Source organism: Drosophila bipectinata, chromosome 3L, assembly GCF_030179905.1.
Source record: "Drosophila bipectinata strain 14024-0381.07 chromosome 3L, DbipHiC1v2, whole genome shotgun sequence".
Classification (NCBI taxonomy): Eukaryota; Metazoa; Arthropoda; class Insecta; order Diptera; family Drosophilidae; genus Drosophila; species Drosophila bipectinata.
This window is the reverse complement of record NC_091738.1, coordinates 13566979-13594504: the sequence shown is the minus strand read 5'-3', so window position 1 is coordinate 13594504 and position 27526 is coordinate 13566979. Positions and strand designations below refer to the sequence as shown.

At 44.8% G+C, this 27526-nt stretch overlaps 5 protein-coding genes across 8 annotated transcripts; 1 reads left to right on the top strand and 4 right to left on the bottom strand.

The window, feature by feature from the left end:
• Positions 1-1500: 1500 nt before the first annotated feature.
• LOC108124932 (GTP-binding protein Rhes) lies at positions 1501-22474 on the bottom strand. 2 transcript variants are annotated; one of them, XM_070280435.1, is made up of 5 exons: positions 22413-22474; positions 3624-4446; positions 3148-3341; positions 2232-2415; positions 1501-2171 (listed from the first exon to the last, which is right to left on the bottom strand). In XM_070280435.1, the coding sequence occupies exons 2-5, from the start codon at positions 4130-4132 to the stop codon at positions 1763-1765; spliced, it is 1296 nt and encodes a 431-aa protein (XP_070136536.1). In that variant the 5' UTR covers positions 4133-4446; positions 22413-22474; the 3' UTR covers positions 1501-1762. The 2 variants fall into 2 exon arrangements, with proteins under 2 accessions (XP_070136536.1, XP_017096382.2); XM_017240893.3 differs by lacking the exon at positions 22413-22474 and adding an exon at positions 17379-17650.
• On the top strand, positions 6879-8351 carry LOC108124934 (uncharacterized). The gene is made up of 3 exons (XM_017240898.3): positions 6879-7311; positions 7740-7964; positions 8140-8351. Exons 1-3 carry the CDS (start codon positions 6942-6944, stop codon positions 8349-8351), a joined length of 807 nt encoding a protein of 268 aa, XP_017096387.2. The 5' UTR covers positions 6879-6941.
• LOC108124935 (uncharacterized) lies at positions 8366-9362 on the bottom strand. The gene is made up of 5 exons (XM_017240900.3): positions 9214-9362; positions 9019-9163; positions 8787-8912; positions 8589-8738; positions 8366-8530 (listed from the first exon to the last, which is right to left on the bottom strand). The coding sequence occupies exons 1-5, from the start codon at positions 9360-9362 to the stop codon at positions 8366-8368; spliced, it is 735 nt and encodes a 244-aa protein (XP_017096389.2).
• Positions 14360-15575, bottom strand: LOC108124933 (uncharacterized). Of its 3 annotated transcripts, XM_070280333.1 has the most exons (4): positions 15267-15575; positions 15062-15206; positions 14722-15000; positions 14365-14663 (listed from the first exon to the last, which is right to left on the bottom strand). In XM_070280333.1, exons 1-4 carry the CDS (start codon positions 15521-15523, stop codon positions 14388-14390), a joined length of 957 nt encoding a protein of 318 aa, XP_070136434.1. In that variant the 5' UTR covers positions 15524-15575; the 3' UTR covers positions 14365-14387. The 3 variants fall into 3 exon arrangements, with proteins under 3 accessions (XP_070136435.1, XP_070136436.1, XP_070136434.1); XM_070280334.1 differs by lacking the exon at positions 15267-15575 and having other exon boundaries at positions 14360-14663; positions 14722-15021; positions 15062-15200; XM_070280335.1 differs by lacking the exon at positions 15267-15575 and having other exon boundaries at positions 14360-14663; positions 14722-15007; positions 15062-15196.
• Positions 22475-25901: 3427 nt separating the features above from the next.
• Cpr65Ea (Cuticular protein 65Ea) lies at positions 25902-26571 on the bottom strand. Its single transcript, XM_017240759.2, has 2 exons — positions 26461-26571; positions 25902-26391 (listed from the first exon to the last, which is right to left on the bottom strand). The coding sequence occupies exons 1-2, from the start codon at positions 26470-26472 to the stop codon at positions 26020-26022; spliced, it is 384 nt and encodes a 127-aa protein (XP_017096248.2). The 5' UTR covers positions 26473-26571; the 3' UTR covers positions 25902-26019.
• Between the last annotated feature and the right edge of the window lie 955 nt (positions 26572-27526).

The window sequence follows — 27526 nt, the reverse complement described above, 5'->3', positions numbered from 1 at the left end:
TTTCAAATGGTCCAGTCGGATGAATGGACTAAGAACACCTTCGCCCCCACTTCCTCCGGGAATATTTTGGAGCCTTTTATAAAAAAAATCGAATCATTTTGGGTAAATACTTCAACAAGTAAGGTTGTGTCTTCTTCGGTTGAAACACTTTCAAACTTTTTCAAATCGTTTTCCAAGACTGCGGAAAATGCTTTAAAGCTTTCGTCACCGTTTCCAAACACTTTCTCTCCAAAGCTCGATGAAGAAAATTGAATTCTGTACCGTACTGTTAAAGCTGTATGTTAACAGCCGGAATAACTTACGAAAGTGCATGGTTGCCAGATAATCAAAAAAAGCTTCTGAGAATACTCTGAAGCGGCGCCACTTTTGTTTTTAAATTTTATTTAATCGTAATTCAATCATTTTCAATATACATATTATGTAAATAAATAATGCAAATCCAAAGCATTAAAAAGTTGATCGTAAATCATTTGAGTTTCATTTCCTTCGGTTAACGTACTTAATTAAATGTTATGTTTAAATATATTCGTGCACTTTGGCCCAACGCGAAATTTGTAAATATTTGCACTTTGTTTTTAGATTTGGTTTTAGATTAACGATAACTGCCTAAAATATGCTTGAAATCTCAGTAACTTGCTTTATAGATATCTGCTTAGGTGGGCATTTATGCCTCTTGTATAGCTAGGGTAGTACTTGGTCTTGGTTTCAAGCCGCGCTGAAACGCATATGTTCTTGTAAGTATAGTAGTTCTTGTAGGTTAGTTCCTCTATCGATAATACTTGATAAATGTTAAACTCGCGAAAATTGTTGCTGCTGCTTAGGGGTACACTGAAACTCGAATTTGCTAAACTTGCGGAGCTGACCTCGCTGGAGATCGTAAACTTACAGGATCTCCTCCGAGAACAGGTCGGATAAATTCGGTTTAACGCTATAAATTTTTGTTTCTTGTTTTCTTTTTTACATTTAGCAATATATAGTTAACCATAGTTAGGCTTTAGATTTGATCGGTGTACAAGTGTTCCAGTAGAGTTAGTTCGGTTTGCTAGATTTGGTCAAGATTCCCTCTCAAGGGTTTTTGATTTCGGTGTGTTTCGGTTCCAGTTTTGGCTGATATGCGATGTTTCGAAAGACAGAGAGTGGCAATAGAAAGGAAGTGGGGTCTCTTTTAACAATACAATTAACAATAACGCCAAAAACAACTCTATCAATTAAATCTTAAATTAAAGGATAACAAGTACGTTCAACATTATTGTCCTCTGCTTTTGGTTTTGTGTGTTTTTTGGTTCGAGTGCGTCAGGTAAAGGTGCAATTACAACGATCACAATAACATTCACAATTGAGTTGGAAATCGAGAATCGAATTGAATGGGAACTGAAGAGCAAATAACTGACATCGAGTGCATATTGGGAGTTTGGATATTGGACTGACGATACTGGGCTGACAGCGGTGAGTGGTACTAATTATGTTCGAGTGTGTTTTAAAACAAGAGCCATTGCCATTGCCGTTGCCATTGCCATTGCCATTGCCTTTGTCCATAGTTTGCGATAAAGTGCTAAATGCATAATTAATTCATTATAATACTTTCAACTTTCAGCACCTGTCGCGCGGCCCTCTAAACGAGTATTTACACTATAAAATTGAAATCACCCAAACGCTGCGTTTAAAATTAGTTTTTTGCTCCTTCCCCGAGACCCGGGGCCCGTGACCTGTCCGCTGCACTACTATCACACTGCCAGGGACCCCAAGGACTGAAAGGATGCGTCTACATCAGGACGCAGCGGTTCCAGCGCGAGCTCGCTCTCACGCCCTCGCCCTCGTTGAGGGCCATCGTCTTGGACCGCATCAGGTTGAGGTCCGTGCGGATGCTGGGCCGGCGGGCGTTGGGGGTGACCACCCCGCAGGCATCGCTGAACCGCCTTTTTATGGAGAGGGCGTTCTTCTTGGTCCCGCCTACAACGGATCCGTGGGGGGGCAGGGGCGACGGTGCCCCAAAGACGGACACCAGACGGCGGTGGTGGTTAGGGGTCATCTCCAGCGGAAGGTTCGAGACCATAAATAGGGCGTAGAAGAGATCGTCGATTCGGTAGTTCTGCCGGGCCGAGCACTCCACGAAGGTGCAGCAGTTGTCCTGGCCGGCTATGTAGCCCATCACCTCGTCCGTCTGCACAGTTCTGTGGAAGAAGAGAGGTGAGTATTGTTCCTAGAAATATTATTTGGTTTTAGGAACTCACTTGAAATCCCGATCACATTTATTGCCGGCCAGTATCATCGGTATCTTGGGAAGACTCTTCTTTTTAAAGCCGGAGCCTGGATTTAGGGCCGCCCACTTTGTCTCCAGGATGTTCTCGCGGAGACGCACCACCTCCTCGAAGGACTCGCGCGAATCCATGCTGAAGACGAGGATGAAGAGATCCCCTGCAAGAAGCCATAAAGGAGCACATTAATCGCCGTTTGATTTAGCAAATGCAAATTTATTGCTTATTTATGGCCCCCAGTATCTGTGACCTACGCACTCCCTATTTTCAGACACTATATAACGCCACTGACATCTGAAGCTCATCTGGGCCATGTTAATGTGAGTTGGGAGTTGTGTGTGGGGGGAGTGTGTGTGTTTAGGGTAATTCGGATGCCCAAAAATCAACAGCGGGAATGGGAAAATCAATAGCCGCATACCCTGCTATATAGTATAGTGCCATTCATATTTATTTTTGTGATACTGTAGGTTTCTATCAGGGCGTGACTAAGCGATAAATAACGTGTTATTACTGGGACTAAAATCACTTCATGATTATAACCATTATTGGGTATTTATTGTTGAATTTGTTCTGATCCAATAAATAATTTAAAAACCCCGCCCTCAAGGACCTGCTTTGGGATCCACGATACCCCGCGGTGTCTGTTTCACATTTGAAAGGGTATTTCCGCCCGAGTTTGGATGCCAGCAGCTGGGCTTGATTTTTATGATAATTTATAGGACATTAAATGGCACCCAATGAAGCCAGTCGACAACTTAAGTGACGGAACGTGCGCTCCCAACAATTGGTGCCACACATCCCCAATATAATACCGCACAGGCATGCAACTATTTGGATTTGGAGGTTTGTGGCTAGAACTCAGGGCTAGGACGGACGTCACACACTCACTCACCAGTTAGAAATGACAAACGACGCATTGCGGGAAACGGATGATAGCCAGAAGTATCCAAAATATCCAATTGAAAGACCTCATTCCGTATGCGATACAATTTGCGGTGGAACTCCTCGATGGTCGGGGTGTAGGCCTCCTCGAACCGATTGCCCAGGAAACGTGCTACTATCGAGGACTTGCCGGCGCGTGATGAGCTGCATGGAAATGAAAATTGCAAATCCAGATTGAGAGGGCAATGATGGAGATTGAGATTCAAGCTGGACAAGGCGCAAGTCCAGTGGGGCTTAGATGCAGTTGGAGAAATTATTTAAAACGAATATAACTTTTTTAAAAACTTAAAATTTTTTGTTAAGAATACTGTCCATTCTTTTAGAAATTATAAAATTATGATAAGTTATATTATATAAATAATATTGTATTATCTTAATCCTTTTCTCTTTCAGTGTCTGCCCACTCGGCGTATACGCAATACATACCCCAGCATGACGAGGCGGTAGCAGTTCTTGGCCGACGGCAGGCTGTCGTCGCACAATGAGAGTCCTGCCCCCGGACCGTAGATGAAGTCATCGGCCTGCTCGATGGCGTCCAGGTTCGAGTGGTGCTCCAGCATGTGGGCCTGGTGCAGCTCGGCGGTGGTGACCAGCCGGCTGGTGGTCACGGATCCGTTGCTCCCGCTGGCTCCGCCCGCGTCCTCCAGAAAGGTGACCACATGCGCCTGTGGCGAGGAATCATCGTTTGCCGGATGGTTTGGGTGGGTGGGGTGTATCGGGTGGTTGGGGTGGTTCGCAGTGGTTACTGCTCTGTGAGTTGATGCGGTGGCGTTTGCTTGTTGATTGCTTTTGCTGCTGCTGCGGTTGTTGTTGTTATTGCTGTTGCTGTTGCGAGTATTGGGCGTAGTTGTTGCTGTCGGTGGCTCATTTAGTGCCACATCGACGTAGTTGTTGTTGTTGCTGCGCGCACAAAACCAATTTTTGCAGCGATACATTTTGACTGTGTCATTTCCGGCGCTTTATCGTTGTATCGGCACCCGAAACCCGACACTGCCGGTGGGTTAATTTGTGGTGCAGGCAACACACTTGATTGCAGCTGTCGGGCGGTGTTGCCACTGGCGGTGGTGCAAGTACTTGAAAGTCAGTCGCGGTTGCCTGGCAATGCAATTTGCATTTTCAATCTCAATCATTCAACTTTGTCGTTTATCGTTAACAAGCTGACATTTGCATATGTTCCTTCCGAGGAAGCCTCCTTAATGGCGGAGCAACTTTATCCCGGGCGAGAGTGCATTAGCTCCTTCCCCGCCAACTGCAAAAAGATGTAAAAAAAAGGTGGAATATATAGGGAAATGCATTCAGCTCGTAAATATAAAAAATAAAGTTACGCCGGCTGGTTACAAAGAAGCTGCTTTCAGGCTTTCGCTCTTTCGGTTGTCGGTCTGTCGGGCGGAAAAGTAAAAAGTGGTCGAGATGCAAACATTTTGGAGGCCATTAAGCACGGTAATTGCCCCGGGCTGCCATTCCAGACGAATAAACCGCACAGAGCTCACACAGCGCAAAAAAGTGAGGCAAATGCAACCATCCTTTTTGTGCCACATGCCGTAGCTTTTCTTGCCGAACCGAACCGGAACGAGGATGTCAGCATATCCGGGAAGAAGACTTCTTGTTAGTATAATCCGATTGTAGCAGCGTTTAACATACTTTATATTTCTGGCACTTTGTTGGACAACTTTTCGTGGCATCTACTCAAGCCTAAGTGGTGGAAGTGGGATTTAGTTTTTGCCAAAATGTATTTAATATGCTCTGTATGGAAGGTCAGAGTTTAATATTCTTGCCTGAATAAATTCAAATCTAAAAAACAAATCCCTCTTTGTTAGGATGATTGATTTTCCATGCCATTTAAGCCACAATTTTCCCGAAATCTCAAATGGCCATTAACCGCAATACTATCCAATTAAAAATTGCAATAAGGCACCAACAAAAAAAAAATACGAGGTAATGATTTTCTAGTTTCGGATATTTTCCACTAGAAATGGCAAGACCGAAAACCAATGAAAAGAAAATTTTCGCTGCAGTTGGAACATTAAAAGGGCTACGCCCCCCTGCTTCACTCTTCTACCCCTCTTCCCTTCGGGCCATAATGGCCATCTTGCCGCAAATCTAATTAACTTTGTTTCACCAGGCTACGTGCCCCGTGAACATCAGCCGGAATGGCCGCATTGGCTCAACTCATGCATATCGCATGCAGTGGTGCCGGCAGGGTGCTGGCTAAATGGGCTAGGGGACTGAGGGGGTGGGTGGAACGGAAACGGAAAAAGCCGTTACCGTTACCGCCATAATCGAGTGCACCAAGTGCCCTCGTACTCGTGCCCCTGTCCTCGTGTCCTCTTACCCGTTCAGATTTCAGCTCATTTTTCCCCGTTTTCGTGCACTCCACGAAGGATTTAAATGCCAGCTCACAAAGGGAACCGGAGTGGAAAATTTGCAAGAAAGGAATTCCTCGCATATTGTTGCCCAAACCAAATAAAATCCGAAATCGAGCACGAGAACGAAACTGATTCCACATCCGGTCCGAATAAAGGCCATTTAGCCCAACTACTGGTAATTTTCCATAATTGATTTAGGCTTGCGGCTCGTATTGTCCTTTTATCCTGCCATGTATGGTGGGTGAGCACCCACACAGCACACCACCCCCACACACACACTCTTATAAATGACTTTTTGCCTTGAAAATGGCAAAAATGGCAACGGAAACGCCTTGAGACAATGGCGACATTTGCGTGGAAGTGGCAATGTGGAATGCGGCAGAGGTAGAGGCAGTGGCAGGCTGTACGAAAAACAGTGGGAATAATCAACTAAGTGACGGGGCAGTTTTCTTATTTGCTCACCACCTGTACAGGATGTGTGCAGTGGCGGCAACAAAGCGACAAAAGGGGGCCAAGAACACCTAGATTATAAATGAATTTTGGGAACTATTGTATTTGAATGGAACATTCCACTCTATTTTTACTTCAGAGAGACCAGGACTTTAAGGAGTGGCAACTATGAAGTCACTTCACGTGTGAGTAGCCACACTCTACTGTTGACAGATTACGATGCCTGGAAGTAAGTTTGTGTTCGACAAGTGCCACTTCAGAGGGGATCCGGGCACGTCCGATGCACAAACACCACTTCGAATGGAGCATACCCCTGCCCCCGCCAATATATTGGGTGCCTGCTGTTGTTTGCTGGCACACCCCCTGCCACAGTTGGTTCCAATTTCGCCGCAAGAACCTCAACAATTTCTCATATTTGTTTACAATTCGCGCATACAAATGCGCAAGGTTGCTGCCACACCTCCCAGCTATTCGCATATCTGACACCCGACAATCAGCGCCCGCCACGCCCACACCAACTGACGCCCTTCGAAAGGGCGGCTGCCACAAGTCGTCAAGGCACCGGAGTGCAATCGACACCTAATCTTACGAGAATCCATACATATATTTATAGTTTTAGACTTTAAAAGTTATAGAAAAAATCATATCTATCTCACAGTTGCACAATTTTTTACCATCTACGGATAAAGTGATAGGAAAAGTGCCATAAAAAATTGAAAAGTGGGGAGAACAAAAGCTGACACAGATTAGCTGAAGCGGCGACTAAAAAACAGAGAGCAAAAACAGCAAGCCGGGGGCATCGATTGCCACCACAACATTGAGCGATAATCGAATCAGCGTGGTTATCTCTCCACCACCTGAATTCCCATCTAAATCCGAATGAGAACCCAACCAAATCTGGTTAGTCGCGGGAAAGCTATCTCGGGTGATGGGTGATCTTGCCTCCAGCAGCAGTGTGGCGGAGCTGGCCAAACATGTGGATGCGGAAGAGGAGATTGAGGTAGTGGAGGTGGAGACCGAGGCCTCCAAAGTGGCGGCCCACCAGGAGTACGCCGAGGCTCTCTCGCTGTCGGGCAGGCGGAGCAAAAGTGTCTGGAATCGCAGGAGCTTCCGCCTCAGCAAGGTCCTGACTGTGGCTGCCATCCTCGTCGCCCTGATGCTCGTCATAGGATCCATTTACTTGCACTTGCGGCAGAAACATCATTTGGGCCGCCTGCACTTTCATTCAAAGGACCACGTGTCCCAGTCGAAGGAGCTGGAGCTTGATGGCATCACACTGATCACAGAGGCCGGAGTAGGTGAGTGCCAGCAAGGACTGCTGACCTTTTTCGGAAGACTCTTCCCTGTTAGATAATTTCTACAAGTTTATTTTTGAAATTGAAAACAAAGAGGGCTCTTCTCTTTTTTGTTTATTCCTCAGTTGACTGATTAGAAAATCGTCGTCTGTAGAGCATCTCTCCACGGCCTGACAGATGATCTCAGCGGTTTTTATTCGAGATTATTAAATGTTTTTATTTATATTAAAATTATTCACATGGGCAATTAGTTTTTCCAATAAAAGAAGCACTAAGCACTAATTATATTATTCAAATGGGCAATCTTGTTTCGCCCTATAAGGCTATGTGGTCTTGGCCTTGTCTTGGCAATTTATTAGCTATCTATACCCTGTGGTAAATAGTTTCGATTACATGGCTAATTGTGTCTGACTTTGTAACGCATTTTGCAGCTGGCCAGCCTCCAACTCCAACAACAACCACAGGAACAGTATCAGAAACAGGACCAACGCGGCAGATGAGCTCCGAGTGCTTCGCCTGTCTGGCTGCCACTGCCACGAATAATGTTCCGGCATTTTGCAACGACCAAGTGCCTTGCGGCATTTATCGCATTTCCCACATATACTGGCAGGACGCCCAGCAGTGGCTGAGGCCACAGAACGACTCACTTATACAGGGTAATGCATGCACTGCAAGAGAAACTGTATCTTCAGACTAGTTCAGAACCTGAACCTTTATTTAGCACTTACTTCAGTATACAGTTTTTCGCCCAGTGCACTCCCTCTTGGCTGACTGCCACCGGCGTGTAATGACCATCCTTTAACCCATTGACTCGCCCATTTCCCATTTCAGACTACAAGGGATGCGTCGTGCAGAACAGCTGCGCCGAGAGGATTGTCGAGGGCTATGTGCAGCGATATGCCTTTGATTGCAACGGTGACGGGCGGATCGAGTGCCGGGATCACATAATGCTGCACTTGCTGGGGCCCGGGGGCTGTCGCAGGCATGTCGAGTGGTCAGGGAGGAGTCCGGACCAGTGCCTGAGGGACAAAGGACTGTCATAGGACCCGGCTCCGGTTTATTGTTTCGACTGGAGGAGCTGCATTATGGGTTGCCAGTACAGGGTCAGCACTAAGAGGGCCATGAACTCGTGGAACAGAAGCAGGGCGGCGTACTTGTCATCGGCCAGCTCTGTTTTGGCCGCCCCGCCACCCATTATGCACTGCACATGATACATGAGGAACTGCAAGTGATTTGTGAGTATGGTTATGGCAGGAATATGGAAATAGCAAGGTCCTTACGAGCAGCACCACAACTGCAATGAGACCCGCGAATATGTAAAAGACCCAAGTCACCTCGAGGACGGAATAAATCACAATCGAATACAGGCTAGTCATGTAGGCGACGGTGGAGAGGACGTACAAGTATAGGACGTTCTCTGTCATGTCACACTGTAATTTGGGACATTAATCATGGCTTTATTTTCAAACATCACTTACTGGCAGAAAGACGGCTACTATTGTGGCTATTATAGAGACCAGACTTACTAGTAGAAATCCAACTAAGAATTTTATAATTCCAGAGGTGACGACCAGAGTACTCAGGGATAGAATACAACACTCAACCTGTTAGGATTAAGAATCAAATTTTCATATTAAAATCTTCAAAAAATATATGTCGAAAGGCTTCAATTGATTGGGTGTCCGGAATCTGGTTACCATATCCACTTACAATAATCCCCACCAGCAGCCAGTTAAAGAAGCACAACTGCCGCAGGTGCTGGCTAAGGGCGAAAAGGAGCAGCAGAAAGACACCAAATACATAAACCAGAGCCACGGCCACGATGTTCTTCTTAAACCAGGCCAGACTCCAATCACTAGGAAGTGTGTTTTTAATAAAATAAAGAAACTTTTCCGAATTCCCTACCGCAGAGCCACTAAAACTATCATCCATTGCAGAAAGGCCAAGAACAGAAAGACGGACAGCGCCGCGAAAACTCTGAGCACGTGCTTTCTTCTTTTCCCGGGCAGCTCCTGTTGAAGAAAACTCCAGAGGCCATATTTTGGCTCGAACATTTCGACCAGCAAAATACTCAAAATTTGAAGTTAGCAGCAAAGTGACTTGGGACTCAGACGTAACTGAATTTCGTCCATATTTAAGGCTCTTCGGGTACTAATTGCACATCAAGACGGCTAAAAAGTTGGATTGGAAACAAACATGGCCTACATAATTGAACTCGACAGAAGTTTATAATCTGCCGGCATCGCGAACAAATTGAACAACAGTCGCAAGTGTGTAATAATTAAAAGTTTTGAGCGGAGAGCCAAAGTTTTGGCGCAACTTTTAAATCATTTAGCAGGCTGGACTAATTGCTGCCATGTCGCTTGAATTTCGAATTATCAGGCTCACAGTGCGTATGCGCAATGCATTTACGTGAAGTTTCCGTGCCTTGTTTACTGATTGTAGGAGTAACCTTAAAGATTGGCTCAACCTCTAAATATAGCTTAGGCCTTTTCCGATCCAAATCGTAATCATTCCATTGCATGATAAGTGTATATAACTTTATTCAATCAAATGTGCAAATAGAGCATAATGCAAACAAAAATAGCCGAGTCGAGGGAGTCGGAGGGACTCACACTTTGGACTTTTGGCGTGTTCATTTATTTATTGTCGCTATCGAGCGCTTAAAGATAAACATTGTCTGATTGCCTGATTGTTTGATTGATTGAGGGCAGGATGGGTGGCTGAATTGTCGGATGGCTGCCACGGCCAAGGACAAAGAGTTTCATTTAAAAAACAATTACGAATTCGGTTGAATAACTCGACGCAGGACGAGCACGTCGATATTTTCCTTTCTGTTCCTGGCCCCTGTCAAAGGTGTCGCTCATCCACGGAGAAAAACCCCGGGAGCGGGGTGAAGTGGTGGCTCAAAATTGATTGCTTTATTGCAATGCCTCGGCGGGCCAGAAAAAGAGGGATATAGCACAAAGATAGAGATACAGGGAGAGTGAGGTAGGAAAGTGGTGCAAAATTGATGGAATGCAGTGAAAGTTGTGATAAGAACAATTTTTGGTGCTCCGTTGCTGGGGAAAGTTTGCTGGGAACTTTTTGCACCTGCCAGCCAGGATTAGTTAAGCCCGATTCTCTGCATCCTTTTCACCCGGCTCTGGCATTCATGTATTCTTTGGACTGACTCTATCACGAGATAGAGCTTGTTTGCATTGCCAAGTCAAATGAAAATGTCAGAAAGTGTAGTAGCATACTTTACGAGTGCCGGGCTAACAGCATTTGCCAAATGAAATTTGCATGACATGGCCGAAAGGGGACAGCCCCAAAAAGGATTGCTCTTTTCCCAGGCCCGGCCCGGCAGGGTGTCCTGCTGCTTTTAAGTTCCCCGGCAATCAAAAAGTGTGCCACATAATTAAGTGTACATCAGAGATTAGCCACCGCCATCAACAAAAACAAGCCCAAACAGCCGAGAGCCGAAAGCTGAAAGCCGGCCGTTGTCCCGCGGGGAATCGTCCTACCCGGATCCTGCTGGCTTGTTCCTGGTTTTGGCTTTGGTCTCATCCTTGTCGCAGTCCTCTTGTAATTCCCGCAAAGCGCCTTCCTTTGTGCGCATACTTAAATAGACATTGGCAATGACATGACCTACAACTGTTCCGGCGAACCGCTTTAATGTCTCTCTCATGCCCGCCGGCGGCTAAAAGCCGAGGCGCTTCATTAATTTTATTGCCGCCTCTGCAATCCCCCTTCCATGCCCCTCTACTGCCGCTTTTTGTGTCTTTGCCATTTCGCCTAGGCCGCCTGTTGTCTTTGCTTTGAAGTTGAAGCCTCGGTTGTGGCAAAAGTTTTGATTGTCTAGCCACACACTCACATGCCGCAAACACGCTGCACGGAACAAAATCATTACTTCCACTGGTGATAAGTGTTTTATGGTTATATTTAAATTATAGTATCTAGTTTATAGATATATTATATCCTGGATAATAATAGTCTAAATCAATGGGAAGTCATTTTAAATAAACTTTATCCTTTTTTAAGTTATTTTTCTTAAAGCATATGTGAGTATACGATATGTCCTATTAAATATACACTTTCATTAACTTAATTACTCTCTTTCAACAACCCTGTAAAGTTTTACCAACTTCATATTTCAAGTATCTTTAAAAAAAATTTTAAAAAGTTTCTAAACATGTCTACCCAGCTAAAAACTATATAAACTATTTACTTAAAGTACACTGTTCCTTAGCAAATCGACACATTCGAGTTTGAAACTCAAAAAAGCTTTCAATTAAATAACTTAAACGAAATAATATCCTTTTCTTGGCCAAAACTTTTTATTGTGTAGTTACACACATGCCGGCATGGGTGTGTTTCAGCCAACTGAAGTGGTTAAACGTAAAACTTTTTTAATTAGAGTTGTTTGTGGGCAACGTTTTTGGGCCAACAATTTCTTTTCGATCGTCTTGGGCGAATAGTTGGGCTCACCCGCACCTCTAGACCCATCAGAACCCATCAAAACTCAACAGTGCCCATCGGACCCACCAGCACCCACCGGTCAGGAGGCAAAAATTTGATGCCGCGGGGGCGGAATTCCCATAAAATCGGCAGCCGTTGCCGCGCGGCCCAAATAAAATTCATGGGCCCTTGTAATAAAAATGTCACAGCAATGCAGGCTACAAAAGGCAGCTACACCATCAACTGGGTGGTGCTACTCTAGATGAAAAGGCCACCCAGGCCCAAGCCCAGACCCGGGCGGAGTGGTGGAGCAGCTGTCAGCGGCTTCGGTTGACAATGACAATGGCTTACAGGCCGAAAATGAGTGGGAGGACCGCTCAAGAACCGCGCTCTTAGGGCAGGGGATGGAGGATAGCGCATAAATTTCACAGACATCTTTTGTGCCGCCTGCCGAGGGCCCAAAATTCAAATTCAAATTTTCACAGCAGTTTGCATTTATTTAATTTTACTATTATCAGAATAAAAAGGCTTTGCGCCTGATTAGAGCTCGCTGGGCGGGCTGAACGAACTGGGTGAGCGCCAAAATGTGTTTTCCCAAATTAAATGAAAATTAAATGACGCCTCCCAAACCTCCATTGACGCGCCGTGTAAATCTAATTTGGATTTTTGGCCCGAAAAGCCAACAAAAATGATTTTTTATAATAACGAGAATGGCCCAGACCCCGAATCAGACCAGACCCTTGATGGGTGTCCAAATACACAAGCGCAGGCACAAATACTGAAAAAGGGAAGCACTTCCCTAGGACGTCAAATATCCGCAGGATGTGTAGCTAGCAGCTCCTTCGGCCGTCAATACGATTTTGTCAACGCAATCATCCGGAGAGACATCAGCGAATGCCGGGGAAATACATTTTCCTGTTGTTTTCTGCCAATTTTGTGGCTGATGCTTTTTTTCCCCTCAGCCCCAGACCCGGCTTCCGCTTTCCCGCCTACCCATCTGCCACCACTTGAACCATTCGGCTCTCAATATACAGTTTGCATTATACACAACATATTGATGCCCATATCGCTGCTTTGCGTATCAATGAAGAAACCTCTCGCTCTTTATTGCACATTTTAAAATGTGCACAACGTGGCGTATGCGCGATATACAGCGGATTACAGTGGTAAGGCTCTTAAGTGTTCTTTCCTTACAAGATATAAAATCAAATTTTATATTTTTATCCTAATGCTCAGGCATGTGAGCTTCGGGTCTGGGTTAATGGAAAAATTTATTCGAAACATAAAGCTGCTTATAAGAGTTTTCAATTTAATTCCGGAAAATTCTTCAGGTTTGGCGGAAAATGTAAATCTAATTGGTTTATGAAAATTGTTGATTAATTAAAACTTTCGGAAAAATGTTTTAATTAAATAAGAAAGGATTTGTTTCATCAGCGTAGGCCGGTTAAGTTCATTAGGCCCACAATGCGATGGCATGACCGTTGAACTTTCGATCCCACTGTTCCTCGACAACGACGCCAACGACGAAGACAAACATTTTTCGAGGCATTTTCGATCCGTGAGCTTCGACCGCTTTTTTCGTATTTCGGTCAGGTCACATTTATGTTGTATACATTAATTATGGCTATTTACTTTGGCCGTTTCGGCTGCTCTGCCACTGCCACCGCTACCGCCACTACCACTGCCACTGCCAATTATGTGCACGAAATTGCTTATTATTGGATGCATAAACACATACATACACACATCTGGCTATATAGAGGATATATAAAGACGAGTGTATGTTGGCGCCAAATTGGCAAGTTAAATTGTGGTCAAAGGACCCATTCATTCCTTGGCCTAAAAGCCCCATCAGCAGCCCAAAACGTGGAAAACGTTTTCGGGTAAACAAAAATATGCCATGTTTACTCAGCGAGCAGTCCAAGCCAACTTGTTTTTGTTTTTTTTCTGGACATTTTGTTTGTATTTTCATTTTTGTGCTACTTTTGGCAGTTGTTGTCATTCGTATTTGGTCCAGAGAATGATGGATGTTATTATAATGTCGACGAGCCGGCTTAGCAGGCGCCTGACATCCTGCTGCCAAAGTGATGCTGACCCAATCTCCTCTGACAGTCGTCAGTCGAGTTGGTCAAAAACTGGACCCAGGGAAGCCACACAGCACCATTCATAAGCTGCTTAAAAATTAAAACAATTTAATAAAAATTAATACCCACCGCTGAGCGGAGAACTGTCCACTGCGCTTTTCATGAAGTATTCAACAAACTGTTTTTGTTTTTAACTTTTATTTCGCCGACCCGTCCCCTGGTAATTACACTAATTGGTATCATGGCGTTGCGGGCCAGAATGCCGAGCTGCAAGCATAATGCGATAATTTATATTCCACGACTCGGGCCAGGAGGGGAATCCTTTGTGCCAGCTGCCAGATGGAGGAATCCATTTGATTAAAACAAGACAGGGATAAGCTCGGCAATAATAAGTGGCCAACTACACACTTGGCCACGAAGATCCGGGCTTAAAAATATCCATTTAAAAGCAAATGAAATGAAACTTAATTGCCGAAACATTTGTTTTTACTTGTGAAAAATATGAGGCTTTTGCCACAGTTTAATTAAAAGCTTCTCTCCTCTCACATTTAAAATTTATTGACGGATCACGTCATTGTCATAATCAAATCTATTGAAGGTTTTATTAAACAGGGGCATGTCTTTTTCCTGATTGCACTCGTCATCGCAGAGATCCTTGGCATACTCGGGTTCCATAAGGTCCTTTACTCTCCTATTCCTGTCCCAGAAGCAGAAAATCATGAGAATCTTGCAGAAGTAACAAAAGAGTACGATGACCGCGAAGAGGCCCTCGGTGGTGGGAAAGTTTGCGTACCCCCAGCCCCGGATCAACTGGGCATGGTAACAGATGAACTATAGAGGACTTGGAAGTAGAATCCGTTTATGAACTATCTGGAGGAATACAACTCACCAGACAAACAATCAAGACCACCAGGAAACAGAAGGCCAGGAACACCAGAATGTCAGGGATTATCAGCAGGTGAACCATGAGAAAGTACAGCGCCAGGTGGAACAGCAGGAGACAGACGATGAAGAGCTCCGCCACGTGCTTGGTTAGGTCACAGGGTATGCAGCTGCCTATCAGTAGACTGACAACCATCAGGACGGCAGTTAGCCCGAACAGGGCCAGGAACTCAAAGCCGTTGCAGTTGGCTGCCAGGGTACAGATACCAACCACCAGAAGTTCTACCTGAAATCTGCAGAGTCACAGCTATTCGGGCGTAATAGAGTCCTGTCACAGTTCTACCCACAATGACGAGCACAAGGAGCCACCCCAGGATCGGCAGGTACCGCACCCTACGCACCAACAGGAAAATAGCCAGGAGGGGAATCGAGACCAACATGCAAACGATACACACCAGAGAGTTGTCCAGGAAGAACACAGACAGGTCCTTGCTGTGGAGTCCAGACCATTGTCCTTTGAACCCTGAAGTCATGATACAATACGGAACTTACGAATGAGAAACAAACTCCCACTGGAGCAGAGCCACTATCAGCAGGATAGACACCAGGCAGTACACCAGAACCATAAACCTGGACCTTGAAAGATGCTGGGAATTATTCGAACCGAAGTTCAGCATATGGGGGCGTGGAATGAGGATGGGTTCTGCCGGTGGAGCCGGCAGCGGCGGTTCCTCGGTAGTTTGTGTTTTTGCCATCCTGCGGCCACGTGTGTTTTTACAAAATGAGTTAAAAAAGCGTACAAAATTCATGTAGAAAAATACAAAAGAAGCCTGACATGCAAAACATTTGTTGCTCACTTTACAGCTCCCACACATCTGGCTGGCAGTTGCGGAGATATCTTCACTTACTTGGGGAGACCCTGCCTTACGGCGGAATAACACACTCTCTGGGATTTGCGGAGCCGTATCCAAATCAAATGATTACTTCGCCGCCACTTGACAGCCAAGCTGGAAATCTTGTATGGGAAACTGGGAGGAGATCATGTTTGAATAGATTTCCCGAATGATAGATGGCTCGATTTTCAATGAGTATATTTTTGAGGCGTATTCGGCAGGTTGATTTATCTGTTTATTTACGGATCGGAGGGCTGGAATTTATTTTTACCTTAAGCCTCTTCACTTCAGGCCACTTAAACGGACTTTAATTTTTTAACAGCGGCTCTTGTGGGCTGGCAACTTGCAATTTATGCTTCTCCGAATTCCGAATTCTGATGTTCTGCATTTGATATGAGTGCTTTGACGTGGCTCCTTGAAAGCCTATTCAGACATCCAGTCATCCAGAGACTCGGCACAGAATAAACAAGAATGTAATGATTGCGGCCTTAAAGGTTTCAAGCCAAATACGATACAAAAATGTATCTGGAACAGATGCCAGCCAGAGGGTAACCCATAAATTCGTTCCAGTAAACATTTTTGAATTGTTGAAGAGATTTGAAGGAAAACATATACAATCCGTATATATTTGTGCGTATGTTTGTGTTTGTGCGAGGATTTATTTTTTGTGTGTGAATAGAAAACAAAACCGAGCCAAACCAAACCAAAACGAACTTAACTGAAGCGAACCGGAGCGAGGCGGCTGCAAAGTTTTTGGCCAAAGTGCTAAAAGATGTGTGAAAGGCTGCGAAAGGCTGCGACGGAAGTGAAGGCATCCTTCATCCTTGTTGGCCCGTCGAGCTTAGTCCTTTCGGGGGATTGAAGAGGATTGGAGGCGAGGCGACTCAAATTACTTTTCGTAGCAGCAGCGCCTGGGAGCAGCTGTTGATGGGCCAACTCTTTTAATTTGGATTTGCGTGCAGCACTTTTGATTTGTGACGGCAGGATATCCATGCCAGAGACGCCTTGAAAGCATCCTCGCATTTACCACTCAATTAGCAGGACGTGATACTACCATCTGATTCTGCACGGAATGTTCACTAATTTATTAATGGCTGATGTCAAAATTCGGCTGCCTTCAAGTGACATTGAAAAATTGCCTAGACGGAGGGCATGTGAGTCTGCCTGGGGTGTGTGTTTAATGGGGCCAGCCTCCTTCTTCTCCCTTCGTCCTTGGGCGAAAAACAATTTAGATAAGCAAAATGCAAAGCATGAGAGATTCCTTGGCGCAGAAATACTTTTCGCAGTTCCTGCTGTGCATGTGGAAATTTTTGAACTGCCCTCCGAACAACTTAATCAGCAAAGATTTACGAGTCAGTCTCTTCGAGGCACATTACTTAGCATAACACCATCAACCGGAGCTGCTGGAGCAACAAGACACACGACAGCCGTTTAAAATGCAAGTACCAACTATAAAAGCCAAGACAAAGCCAAAGGACATTTATGCACTTAAGTGGTAGACCATAAAATATTTGGACAGCTTCGAGTAACGCCACGAGTTGTCCCTGAAAGCATTTTATGGGCCAGTTGGGCGTCTTAAAATCAAGTACACGGGACACCCAAAGTGTACAGGTGTCTGGGGGCAGCCGCAACTCAGCAACACAATAAAATCAAATCAAATCGAATCGACTCGAATCAAATCGAATGAAATAGGTCCCACAAATTGCATTAGAAGAAATCACACAAAATAATGGCGCCATAACAATGTCCTGTCGACAAATTCTGGTCTCACCTGAATGGACATCAGCCAAATTGGTTGTCCTTTGCAATTATTATGTGTGTTTCCCTATCACTTGGCTTTGGCTATTTCCTGCCAGCCCGCCGCACAGACACACACACACAAACACCTGCACTACACACCACACACGTTCTACTACGCGATGGCGATGTCGTTGTCCTTTCAGGACGCGGTCGCGAATTTATGAATGAACAAACGGGTTTCGGTTGTGGTTTCGGATGCGAGTTCTTTGCTTTCTGTCGAGAGCCGAGGCACGTCCAACACGCTGGCCGACGAGCGTTTATCTGAAGCGTATGCCAGTCGCGGCAGGAAATTACTTCGAAACTCAATTGGCAGCCTGGCCAAGGACCTGCGCAGTGGGCCCAGTTAACAGACAGAGCGACAGAGGGAGAGAGAAACCGAAAGGCTAACAGAGCAGCGGGATTATGTAGGTTGTGACAAGAAGTTAAACAAACAAAACAAAAGTCAAGCTGTATCATAAATATAATGAAAAGTTTTCGCCAGCAACAAGCGAGTGCGCTGCCAGGATCTCCCACTGCCGCCCCGAAAGGATACTTTATACTTCATCCAACTTAAATGTCAACACCAACTCGCAGAAGTGTGTGTGCTGGGGGTGTGTGAGTGTGTACACATAATTAAGAAATCGTGCGTATTCGAGGCACTTTGATTCAGAGCCAGATTCAGAGTCACAGTCAAGAATTTGAAATGTCCCTGGCATGGCAAATAAGCTGTTGACTTTGTAATCATTTCAGCATTTCAGCATTTGTTTATCAAGTCGTTTATTGAATGGGCCACAATCCCAGCGTCCTTAGTCCTGATTAGCACCCAGGCCCTTGTCTTGGCCGCGGCAATTATGAAAATAAGCCAGGGCTGGTAACCTCTCATCTGAATGGCTAATGTCGCCAGCCAGCCAGCCAGCCCTCCCTCTAAACTGGGCTTAAATGCCGCGATGAGCTGCCGGCTAACGGTTGCCGTGTCCTGTGCGGTCTGCCGCGTGTCCTTTGCGGCTTGCGGTGCTGCCTGCCGAGCATGTGTGCGGGGGAATCCCCTGCTGTGGGGCAGGTGAGGAAATTAAAAGTTAACAGCCACAGGAGATGAGTAGCTGTGCCCCTCATTGCGCGGGCACCGGAGGCTGCTCACTTCTGAAATATAAATAACGCACAGCGAGGCCATTAAATATGAAATGCTTTTCGTAATTGTTGCAAGCCAAAAAAGTTGTGTGCAAAATGCATTTATAAATAAAGAAGAGAAAAAAGGGCTAAACTGAAAAATCATTGACTGACAATGACGAACAAATATTTAAACAATTTAAGAAAAATAAACATTCCAGAGATGGAATTTTAAATGTCCTTTGTTTACTCAGGCAAACTGAATTTATTTACTTTGTATACCCTTAAAAAGGGTATTATACACCCAAGAATTTATATATAATATATTAGTCTGCTTGAGAATCGAAACCCCATTTTCAAGGGACCCCATCCGAAAAATGGACAAAAAATCTAAAAAATATTTTGTCTCTGGATTTTGATGAAGAATGGTGGAGAATCGAGCCAGAATCGGATGAGAATTGGGAAAGATACAGCCATCACTGTGGGCCATCACGAAAAATGGACAAAAAATCTAAAAAATATTTTGTCTCTGGATTTTGATGCAGAATGGAGGAGAGAATCCGCTCCGCTTGAGAATCGGATGAGAATTGGGGATGATATAGACATCACTGTGGGTCATATAGGGGAATATATGTATCTTATAGCTGCACTTTGGGAAGTGAACCTACTTTTGATTTTTGAATATAGAAAATTGGAAGTTCCTTCATATAGTATTCTTTATGATCCGACAAACCAATTTTCTTACGGATCGGTCAACTATATCCTATAGCTGCAATGAACAATCGGAAAAAGTATTTGGTAAAAATGGGACTTGCGAATTTTTTTTAAAGATTTTTATTATTTTATTAATTTACTATTCTAATTATTCTAAACGATCTTAACCGCAAGGGTATATCAACTTCGGCTCCGCTCGATGTTAGATGTTTTTTCTTGTTTAAACTATTATCTAATGATGCCAGATATTTACTTTGCACATTAATTTTTAGAGTCAACATAAGTCCTTCTTTCCGCTAATTGAAATGGCTTTTCTCTGGAATTTCAATAGGGAATCTGTAGGCTAAAAGTTAGTCAAAGTATATCAGAAATGCGCGGGCGTGTGAAAGTATCTCTGATCCGATTGAATGGCTGTCAGCTGACATGCTTGGCTGGCTCCGTAAGGAAATAATCTTATCGCTGCCGCTGCCGCTGGTGCTTAGTTTGTGAATTAGATTCCCCATCAATAAGTAAGCAATAACCAGCGGAGTGTTGCCACTTTCTTCGTTTTTTTCCCTGAAAGGGAGCGTAGGAGCATTCCGATAAAGTGCTCACCGTAATGCAAGTCAGTCAATGAATGCAATTGTTTGCCCGGCAAAGTGTTGAATGGGCTGACAGACAGCCAGAGAGACAGTCGGCAAGCAGGCAGGATATTCAGGACCCAAACAAGGAGACCCACCGGAGTGCCCGGCCATGTAGAATGGCATTCAATTGCCGAGTGCTGAGTGCTGAATGCCGAGGCTGGAGGCCCATGACTGGGAGGGGAATCAAGTGAATCAGCAGCAACCGAGCGGACAAACAAACAAGCAAGCAAATACAGTGTAACGACCACAAGCCCGGCTTGATGGCATCACTTGACAAGTCAATGAGACGGGCTCTGAATGGCAGTCAACCTGATGCATTTACCCTACTGGTTCACCCACCAACCAGCCAACCACTCACTCGGTGACAATGCCACATTCGTGTTGCAAGCCACCGGAACCATCCGGTTGTGTTTTTCGATTTTACTCACTCTTATGGTTCGCGATTTCACACAAAGGGGTGTCCTTTCGAGTGGGCTAATACGGAAAGGGTTCCACTATATACTATTTAAAATTATTTACTATTAATTAAACTATGTAGTTTATAACTTCACTAGCAATTATCTCCCTATTTGTCCAAATGTGAGCACTTTATTTTGATGTCCTATTAATAATTTGGCAGCTTTAAAAGTCATCACAGAGCATAAATGATGCAACGACCATGGCTAATGTACGCATATATAAAATTTACATATTCATATTCTCTCAGTTATAAAACAAAATCTGCTCGCTGTTTTCCAAACTATAACGCAAAACACCTTCGTAAAGCAAACACCTCTATAAATGCTGTGCGGAGCAAAAACCAGGCCTAAGCCCCGGACTAAAGCCCGTAAAACGTTTTGTAATCTAATTAATGGCCCTACGGCAGATAATGGGCAAGTGTATTCATAATCCCCGGCAATTTCGCATTCATTAAAAGCCAATAAAAGTGAAAATTATAACGCCGCCTCCCCCCTCTAAGCTTTCTATCCAGGCAGGTAGATGAGCCGAGGGGCGCCCACTTCATTAATAGGCCGCGTGGGTAGCTCGGCGAGTAATGAAAGCTAATGAAATAACAATTAATTGAAAAAAAAGACCAAGTGTGTATACAGAGAGAGAAAAGCCGGGCCAGGTCGAATGGCTGGCCATCATCATCATCACAAGCCGGCCGAGGTTCAGGGCCATGGGCAAATACAATTTGTTTTAATTAATTGAAGCCGCAACCGCAGCCGGCCCAGGGAACTGGAGTCGCTGCCCTGATTTAGATGAATTGTCGGCCAGTTGGGCCTGCCAGCCCAAGGACACTGGCTCAGGATATTCGGAACAGGATATACAGGAAGACCTCCGGCTGGGACGGCAATCAGGCGTAAAATGATTGACAGCCGAGGACAGGAGCTAAATTGCAGAGCCATCAGATATTCACATATGTCGCTGGGCCCAACTATTAGCGAGGCTATCGATTAAGTTCGCCACAATCTGCCGGAGTGCCAAAGCGACGGATCCCGAGCCGGATCTGAATCCGGATCCGGGGGCCCTGCCCCGAGCTAAACCACACGATTTGTGGACGAAGATTGTACTATAAGCATTATTCCTGGAAGCTACTTTCCAACTCCGGACTTTGAGCATTTAAATATGCCATTCAGTTTTTAAGAGGTACTCTTTCCTTGTGGGTATTTTCGATGGGTAACTCTGATTGACAGGATCTTTTCATAACTTTTTTTTGAAAAAACAACACTACGTATGAGTAATATTTTAAAGAGCTTTTGTTCTTTAGTAAATGGTCTAAAAGAAAGACCATATGAAGTTAATACCTTTTAAGCAATCTTTATGATTGATTAATATAGGTTCTGTTTGACTAATGTAGAGCCCTGAAGGGTATCTCATAGTCGACCTTGGGCCTCTCCTATTCTAATCTTCCTTGCGGCAACGAAAGTTGAACAAAAAACTTTGGCAAGCTAAGTTGCGCTTATGCTTATGTTGGGGCAAGTATGTAAATGCCGCCTGAGGGTTTTCGTATCGGTGTCTGAGTGGGTTTTGTGGGTGGTTAGATGTAGATTGTTGGGGGGGCTTGGGTGCAAGGGGACTGATACTGGAGTGCGAGTGTGTGTCAGTTGGTGTGTGAACCACAACATGTGTCGTCGGGCGTGAACAAAAGTGCTAAGAAAATTACATTTTGGCCGCATGGCAGGGAGGACTTCCGAGCCGTGGCCCAAAGGTCTGGCCTAATGCCTTAATACACTTAAATTCGGTGCAAATCAGAGTGCTTTAGACTAATTTGCAGGTGTCGAGCAACGAACCACTTGGCCCGCCACTTGGCATCAAAAATCACAAGTTATTTGATCCCCACGTGCAGCCCCGGAGAGTAAGAGTCGCCTCGCAAGTAAATCAGCGGGTTTAAATGGAAATTTAAAAAACAAATGTATGTGGGCTGGAATGAAAGACCAAAAGAAGAACACCAGCACCAGCACCAGGCCCTTTCTTCCGGTTTTTGTTCTCCTGGGTGCTGCTCTTCATGTCCTTATGCAAAATTCACATCCACAACAATCGCCCTAAAATTTTTTCGGGGTTTTCCTGGTGTTTTTTGTTGGACGCCCCATATACATTACGCTTTTGTTCCAGTTTCTGTGGTGAAAAAACCCAAAAAACGCAAAGCATGAAAAACGCGCCAATATATCGCAGCGCGGATATAATGCAATTTGTGTGTGAACTTTTTAACGAACTCGTAGTTTTTTATTCCCAGTCGCGAGTGGCGAACTCGGGTCGCCAGTTTCCCAAACAAAAATATTTACGTACGGAATCGAGATCCGGAAAATGCGGGAGCAGCCGAAAAATGCTTCTCCCCAAACGAACGGCCGCGAAGTGACTGTTTTCCGAGAAAAGTGAAGCACCAGTTGGAAGGCCTCTCTCTCTCGCTGGCTGTTAGTTAACAGGACCTCTCGCAGCCAGGACACAGTTCCTGTTGCTCGAAGACTAGCTTCTAGAACTACTTACTATAATATTAAATTATTGAAATCTAATTTAGGACTCGCTTCCATATGTGAGTTATTATTAAGTTCTCGCTGCGCTGCCATCCACCATTAAAGTTTGTGAATGCAATTAAACGTGGCATACTTTCCAGCTGGTCCTTAAAATTAAAATATTAAAATGAATGCCGCCGCAATCAAAATGTCAGATCGGGATTGAGGAATATATTTCCTGCTTATCGCGTTTTTCAGGCCACTGCCTCCGACAAATGCAACCCAATTAATTGGAATTTTAAACAAATGTCCGCGAATCACCGCACATCTCAGCAGACCAGTAGGGTTGTGGTACACTGAAAACAAATAGTTCCATCCCTTCATCCCATACACATGCAAAAAGCCAACCTGGACTAACCCCTTTCTCGAGCAGTGCAGTCGCATGTCAAATGCATATTTCACTATTAAAAGCAATCCTTGTTGTCCTTGCAGCGTGCTGAGGTGGCACAGAGGTTGTTGCTATTGCGCGCTACTTGGGGCACAGTTGTTAACGAAAACGAAAACGGATTCCGGAAGCCGGACGCCCGATACGGATATATAAGTGCACCGCGTACTAGGGACGTGGAAGGGCAGAGGGCACTCCGAAAAGGACATTGAATGACTATGGAGTGTCCGGTGAACTCACGACTCGTGGTGGCATCTTCACGTACACATGTTGATGGGCCACACACTTAGCCGCACAATTTTGTCGCCTCTCTAGAATTTGACGTTTTTTACGTTAGTTGCCCCAGGACCCGGAAAGGACCTCCCCACTGACTATTGATTTTTACTTGGAAATAAATTGGTTTCGTTTGTCTGTTCAACGTGGTTGGTTTTGCTGTTGTCACTGGTCTATTGGTATGTCCTCGTCCCATTCGTTTTTTATTTCCCCTCCGCCCGAAAAGTTTTCTTTGGCAATTATTGTTGGAAATTATTTTTCATTTTGCCGCCACAGACAGCCCCACTCTACAGTCCCCACCCGGCATCGTCCATCAAGTGGCCGGAACTATTGTTATTAATACCAGCTAGCGAAAGCCAGAGTGTTTTTCTTTCAATTTTCAAATGTTTTTATTCTCTTCTGCGAGAAAAATTGCACACCAAATGGTGGAAGAAAGGAGAATCATTAAAGTTGAGGAAGAAATGTTGGCAGGAATTTCATTTCCGGGGAATCCCCCGCCAAAGGGCCAAAGGATAGCTCCTTTTTCCGTAATGTTACTTGTTTCAGTTCTTACCTAATTGAAATGCTCTTCCTTCACCTTCAGGCTGTTACCATTCCTTTTTTTTTTTTGCCTGTTTTGGGCTGGTCCGTGTCATTTTCAAGCACTCGCTCGCATATTTTGGCAGCTACGTGACACATGCCGTGACCATTTTTCCGTGTTCCCAGTTCCAGGAGGTGCAAACAAAGTATTTTTTTGGCTGCTTAAATATGGACGTCCTGGACGTCCGGCCCTCTACCACCCATACTGGCCACTCCGGAATCCCGGGAAATAGAAAAATAGAAAAGGTATACCCGTCGTAGTCAAATGTATTTACATTGAAACGGCCACAAAAGGGTAGTTGTGTGTGTTTGTCTATCCTAGGTCTACTGGGTAGGAGAATGGGCCGGCGAATGGTCCGGAGAAAGGCCCGGAGTGCCAGAAAAAGTGGGCCAGACATTGGGCCAAATGCGCTACAGTTGGTTGAATTATGGCCAAATAAAAGACGAGCGCAGAAGCTAATTTTGTGCATAGTTTATACTGTCCATAAAAGTAAATTGCATGCTTGTCGAGCTTAGGGTTATTGGGCCATTTGTTTAATATTGTTATATATGGTATCTGTATCTGAGGAAAAGTGCACTGGATTATCAAAATCCCAGCCCCAATTGATATCAGAAAATGGCTGGTGTTTAATAAATTACAGAGTCACTCGCAAAAGCCGACACGTTTCAATTATTCAACTCAAACACACTGTTTATGCAAGTTCAGTGTTTTTTATGCTTCGTCGCTGGGAATCAGGCATGACATTCATTTAAAAATTTATTGCCTTTCCAGCGAGATATGATTCCGTGATTTGGGAGCCAGCCGTGCTTTACGACTTGGCACATGGACGACAATCGCCTGGCGTAAACAGGAAGGACATACAAGTCCGGGACCGAGCGAGCTGAACCGGAAAAAAAGAGCCACATTTCCACAACGCATTTATAATTAGATTTCCAGCCAAATGATAAATAAAATAAAAAGTTTTTGATTACACAGCAGCTTTGTGTGGCTGTCAGAAACCAGGAGCACACACAGGTGTGCCTTTCAAGGGCCCACACAGCGCAGCCACAGGACCTCAAATATGGAAGGCACCAAATGCCGAATGCCGAACTTTATACTTGACATTAGCATAAATGTCCTTGTCAGAAACCAGAGCCCAGTGCGTGCGGAGACAAAGGCTTGAATGGCTTGAATGACTTTAATGGGTTTTATAGCAATTCGCACATCCCAATCTTTTTAATTAACTACTCATATCCGCCGCTGAGCGTGCCTAATTGATATGAGAGAGCTGCTCTGCAGCAGGTCCTGTTCCTGCTTCCCGCCACGCCGCGCCGGTTGAATGGATGTGCGTGTTAGCTTCCCCTTCCTGCACCTGTAAGTGTCTTAATGAATTTCCATTTCCAGCAGGCACTCATTGAATTCCCGCCCATAAAATCGCAGCCAAGAGCAGAAATTAACTTGCCGCATGCCCCATTCCTCGTGTCAAATGTTAATGAGCTACTAGGGCACAGTGTTTTAAATAGGCGCTGTGGGATTTTAAATTAATCAAAGATGTGTAACTCAAAATTGATACATAGGCATTACTACGCCAAACTTTATCTAATTTATAGCAAAATCAATGGCACAACTTTTGAATGAAACCCCCAAATGTTTTCTGCTCGTCCTTGTTTACCTTTGCCATTATTTCAGTTCCCCTTTCAGAAAGTTTGGGTCTTAGTTTCCTATGCATCCAAGAAACTTCCCAGAACTTTTCCAGTTCGGGACCACTGTTCACAAAGCGCGGCCAGGCCGCCAAGCATTCAATTCCGAGCCAAAGGCATTCACTAATTAAGTCTCGAACGTGAATTAGATTCTCCACAAATCAGTTCAATTAACACCAGCCGCAGCCGGATGGCTTTATTCGTATGGGATGGATGGAGGACACGAAATACATTATCCGGAATGGTGACGACTTAGGCAAGCTTAGGACTACTTAGATCTTAGATCTGCTGGGCGCGCACGGCACGATCGGCCAGCTCCTCAGGAGTGGGGTGCTCCTGGATGAACTGGATGGAGCGCAGGATGGCCTCTGGGATTGGAGGGGGAGTGGGCAGCAGGTCGGACTGGGGGTGGAAGCCGTTCTCGTCGGCGGTGTAGATCACCTGGACGGGAACGCCCTCAGGGGAAATGTAGGCGTAGGAGCCGCGAGCATAGTGCCCAGCCTGGCCCTCTTCCTGGATTTGGAGACCGCTGGCCTGCTGGACGTCGTAGGCGTAGGTGCCGTCGGTGTCCTGGTTGGCGAGGAACTTGGTGATCGTGTCATCGTTGAGGGGGGCGGCCAGGGCGCATCCCAGGAGTGTGGCGACGAGGAGCTGTCGAGTAAAATCCAAGGAAGTCAAATTAGTTCTCCATCCGGAGCTCGAACTTAGTTATCCACTTACGAGCTTGTACATGGTGCTGTGATAGTGCTGGGCTGTCGGCTGTCAGGCTAATGCTGTCATACTGGGCCCTCGATTGACTATTTATAGTGAACCGATAGGGCAACAAAGCCAGAGTCAAAGTCAGACCCACAGACTCCGAAAATCTATGCAAACAAGTCGAGCATGCCGAGCGACCCATATTCCGGCGAATCGGACTGCTTTTGGCCGCACGTTTCGAGTCATTAATGCAAGATATGGCCAGAGACAGGTGAATGGTAGATACACTCTATTATTTGGCTAGTAAAAATATATAATAACATGGGTATATAATAAAATACTATCCACATTTTAAAGTGTTTTGATAACTATCTATTTCAAAGTCAAGTAGTGTTTTGTTTCAACAATTGTTCCGTTTTGTTAATATAAAATAACTTTCATTATAGTAAAGTGATTATAGGGTATATCTATAAGCTTTATCTTAAGCCCCTGCTAAACTGATTAGCCCACAGACTTGGCTGACAAATTTAGTGCCACCCGTAAACTGGGTGGAGCTGATGACACAACCTCAATGCATCAAAATCAAAGTCAAAACCAAAGCCGGCTAAATCAAAACCCCCAGCATTGGTAAAAGCCAATGAGATTATGGGCAACAACAAAAGCGGCAGCCACTTAATTTAATCAACAAAACAATGATATTTGAAGTTGCAACATGTCTGGGGACTCGAAACTCGATACCCGAGACGCGAATCGAAGGGCCGCCGCCAATTAACATAATACGAAAAAAAGAGCGTGAATTTATTAATTTCTGATTGAAGTTCCCCAGAAACAAGTATTTGATGAACCAAACCAGATCTCCGTGGCACTCGAGAAGGAAAATCTCAGAGGGGAAGCCACTGTGAAATGGTAATGCATGTGGGCGATGCGATGGAATCTGCAGAGAGAGAAAAATTTCAACAAAATGTGCATATTTATATTATTTGATGGTGGATACATCCAACACATTGTTTACAACCCATCATAGTATTTATTTCCTCGTTTTAAGTGCCAGAAAAAAAACGACAAGTCTTGTTTAAAATTCGTTTAAGCT

What these genes read in the sequence shown, in the direction of transcription:
- LOC108124933 (XM_070280333.1), bottom strand. Translation starts at nt 15,523, where the DNA reads ATGAATTTTGTACGCTTTTTTAACTCATTTTGTAAAAACACACGTGGC. An exon ending in GGCTCCTTGTGCTCGTCATT is followed by an intron (nt 15,001 to 15,061) that starts GTGGGTAGAACT and finishes TGCAGATTTCAG; the next exon opens with GTAGAACTTCTGGTGGTTGG. An exon ending in TGGTCTTGATTGTTTGTCTG is followed by an intron (nt 14,664 to 14,721) that starts GTGAGTTGTATT and finishes AGTCCTCTATAG; the next exon opens with TTCATCTGTTACCATGCCCA.
- LOC108124932 (XM_070280435.1), bottom strand. Translation starts at nt 4,132, where the DNA reads ATGTATCGCTGCAAAAATTGGTTTTGTGCGCGCAGCAACAACAACAAC. An exon ending in TACCGCCTCGTCATGCTGGG is followed by an intron (nt 3,342 to 3,623) that starts GTATGTATTGCG and finishes ATTTCCATGCAG; the next exon opens with CTCATCACGCGCCGGCAAGT. An exon ending in TCGTTTGTCATTTCTAACTG is followed by an intron (nt 2,416 to 3,147) that starts GTGAGTGAGTGT and finishes GGCTTCTTGCAG; the next exon opens with GGGATCTCTTCATCCTCGTC.
- LOC108124935 (XM_017240900.3), bottom strand. Translation starts at nt 9,362, where the DNA reads ATGTTCGAGCCAAAATATGGCCTCTGGAGTTTTCTTCAACAGGAGCTG. An exon ending in GGCTGCTGGTGGGGATTATT is followed by an intron (nt 8,913 to 9,018) that starts GTAAGTGGATAT and finishes TAATCCTAACAG; the next exon opens with GTTGAGTGTTGTATTCTATC. An exon ending in TAGTAGCCGTCTTTCTGCCA is followed by an intron (nt 8,739 to 8,786) that starts GTAAGTGATGTT and finishes CCCAAATTACAG; the next exon opens with TGTGACATGACAGAGAACGT.
- LOC108124934 (XM_017240898.3), top strand. Translation starts at nt 6,942, where the DNA reads ATGGGTGATCTTGCCTCCAGCAGCAGTGTGGCGGAGCTGGCCAAACAT. An exon ending in GATCACAGAGGCCGGAGTAG is followed by an intron (nt 7,312 to 7,739) that starts GTGAGTGCCAGC and finishes CGCATTTTGCAG; the next exon opens with CTGGCCAGCCTCCAACTCCA. An exon ending in GAACGACTCACTTATACAGG is followed by an intron (nt 7,965 to 8,139) that starts GTAATGCATGCA and finishes TTCCCATTTCAG; the next exon opens with ACTACAAGGGATGCGTCGTG.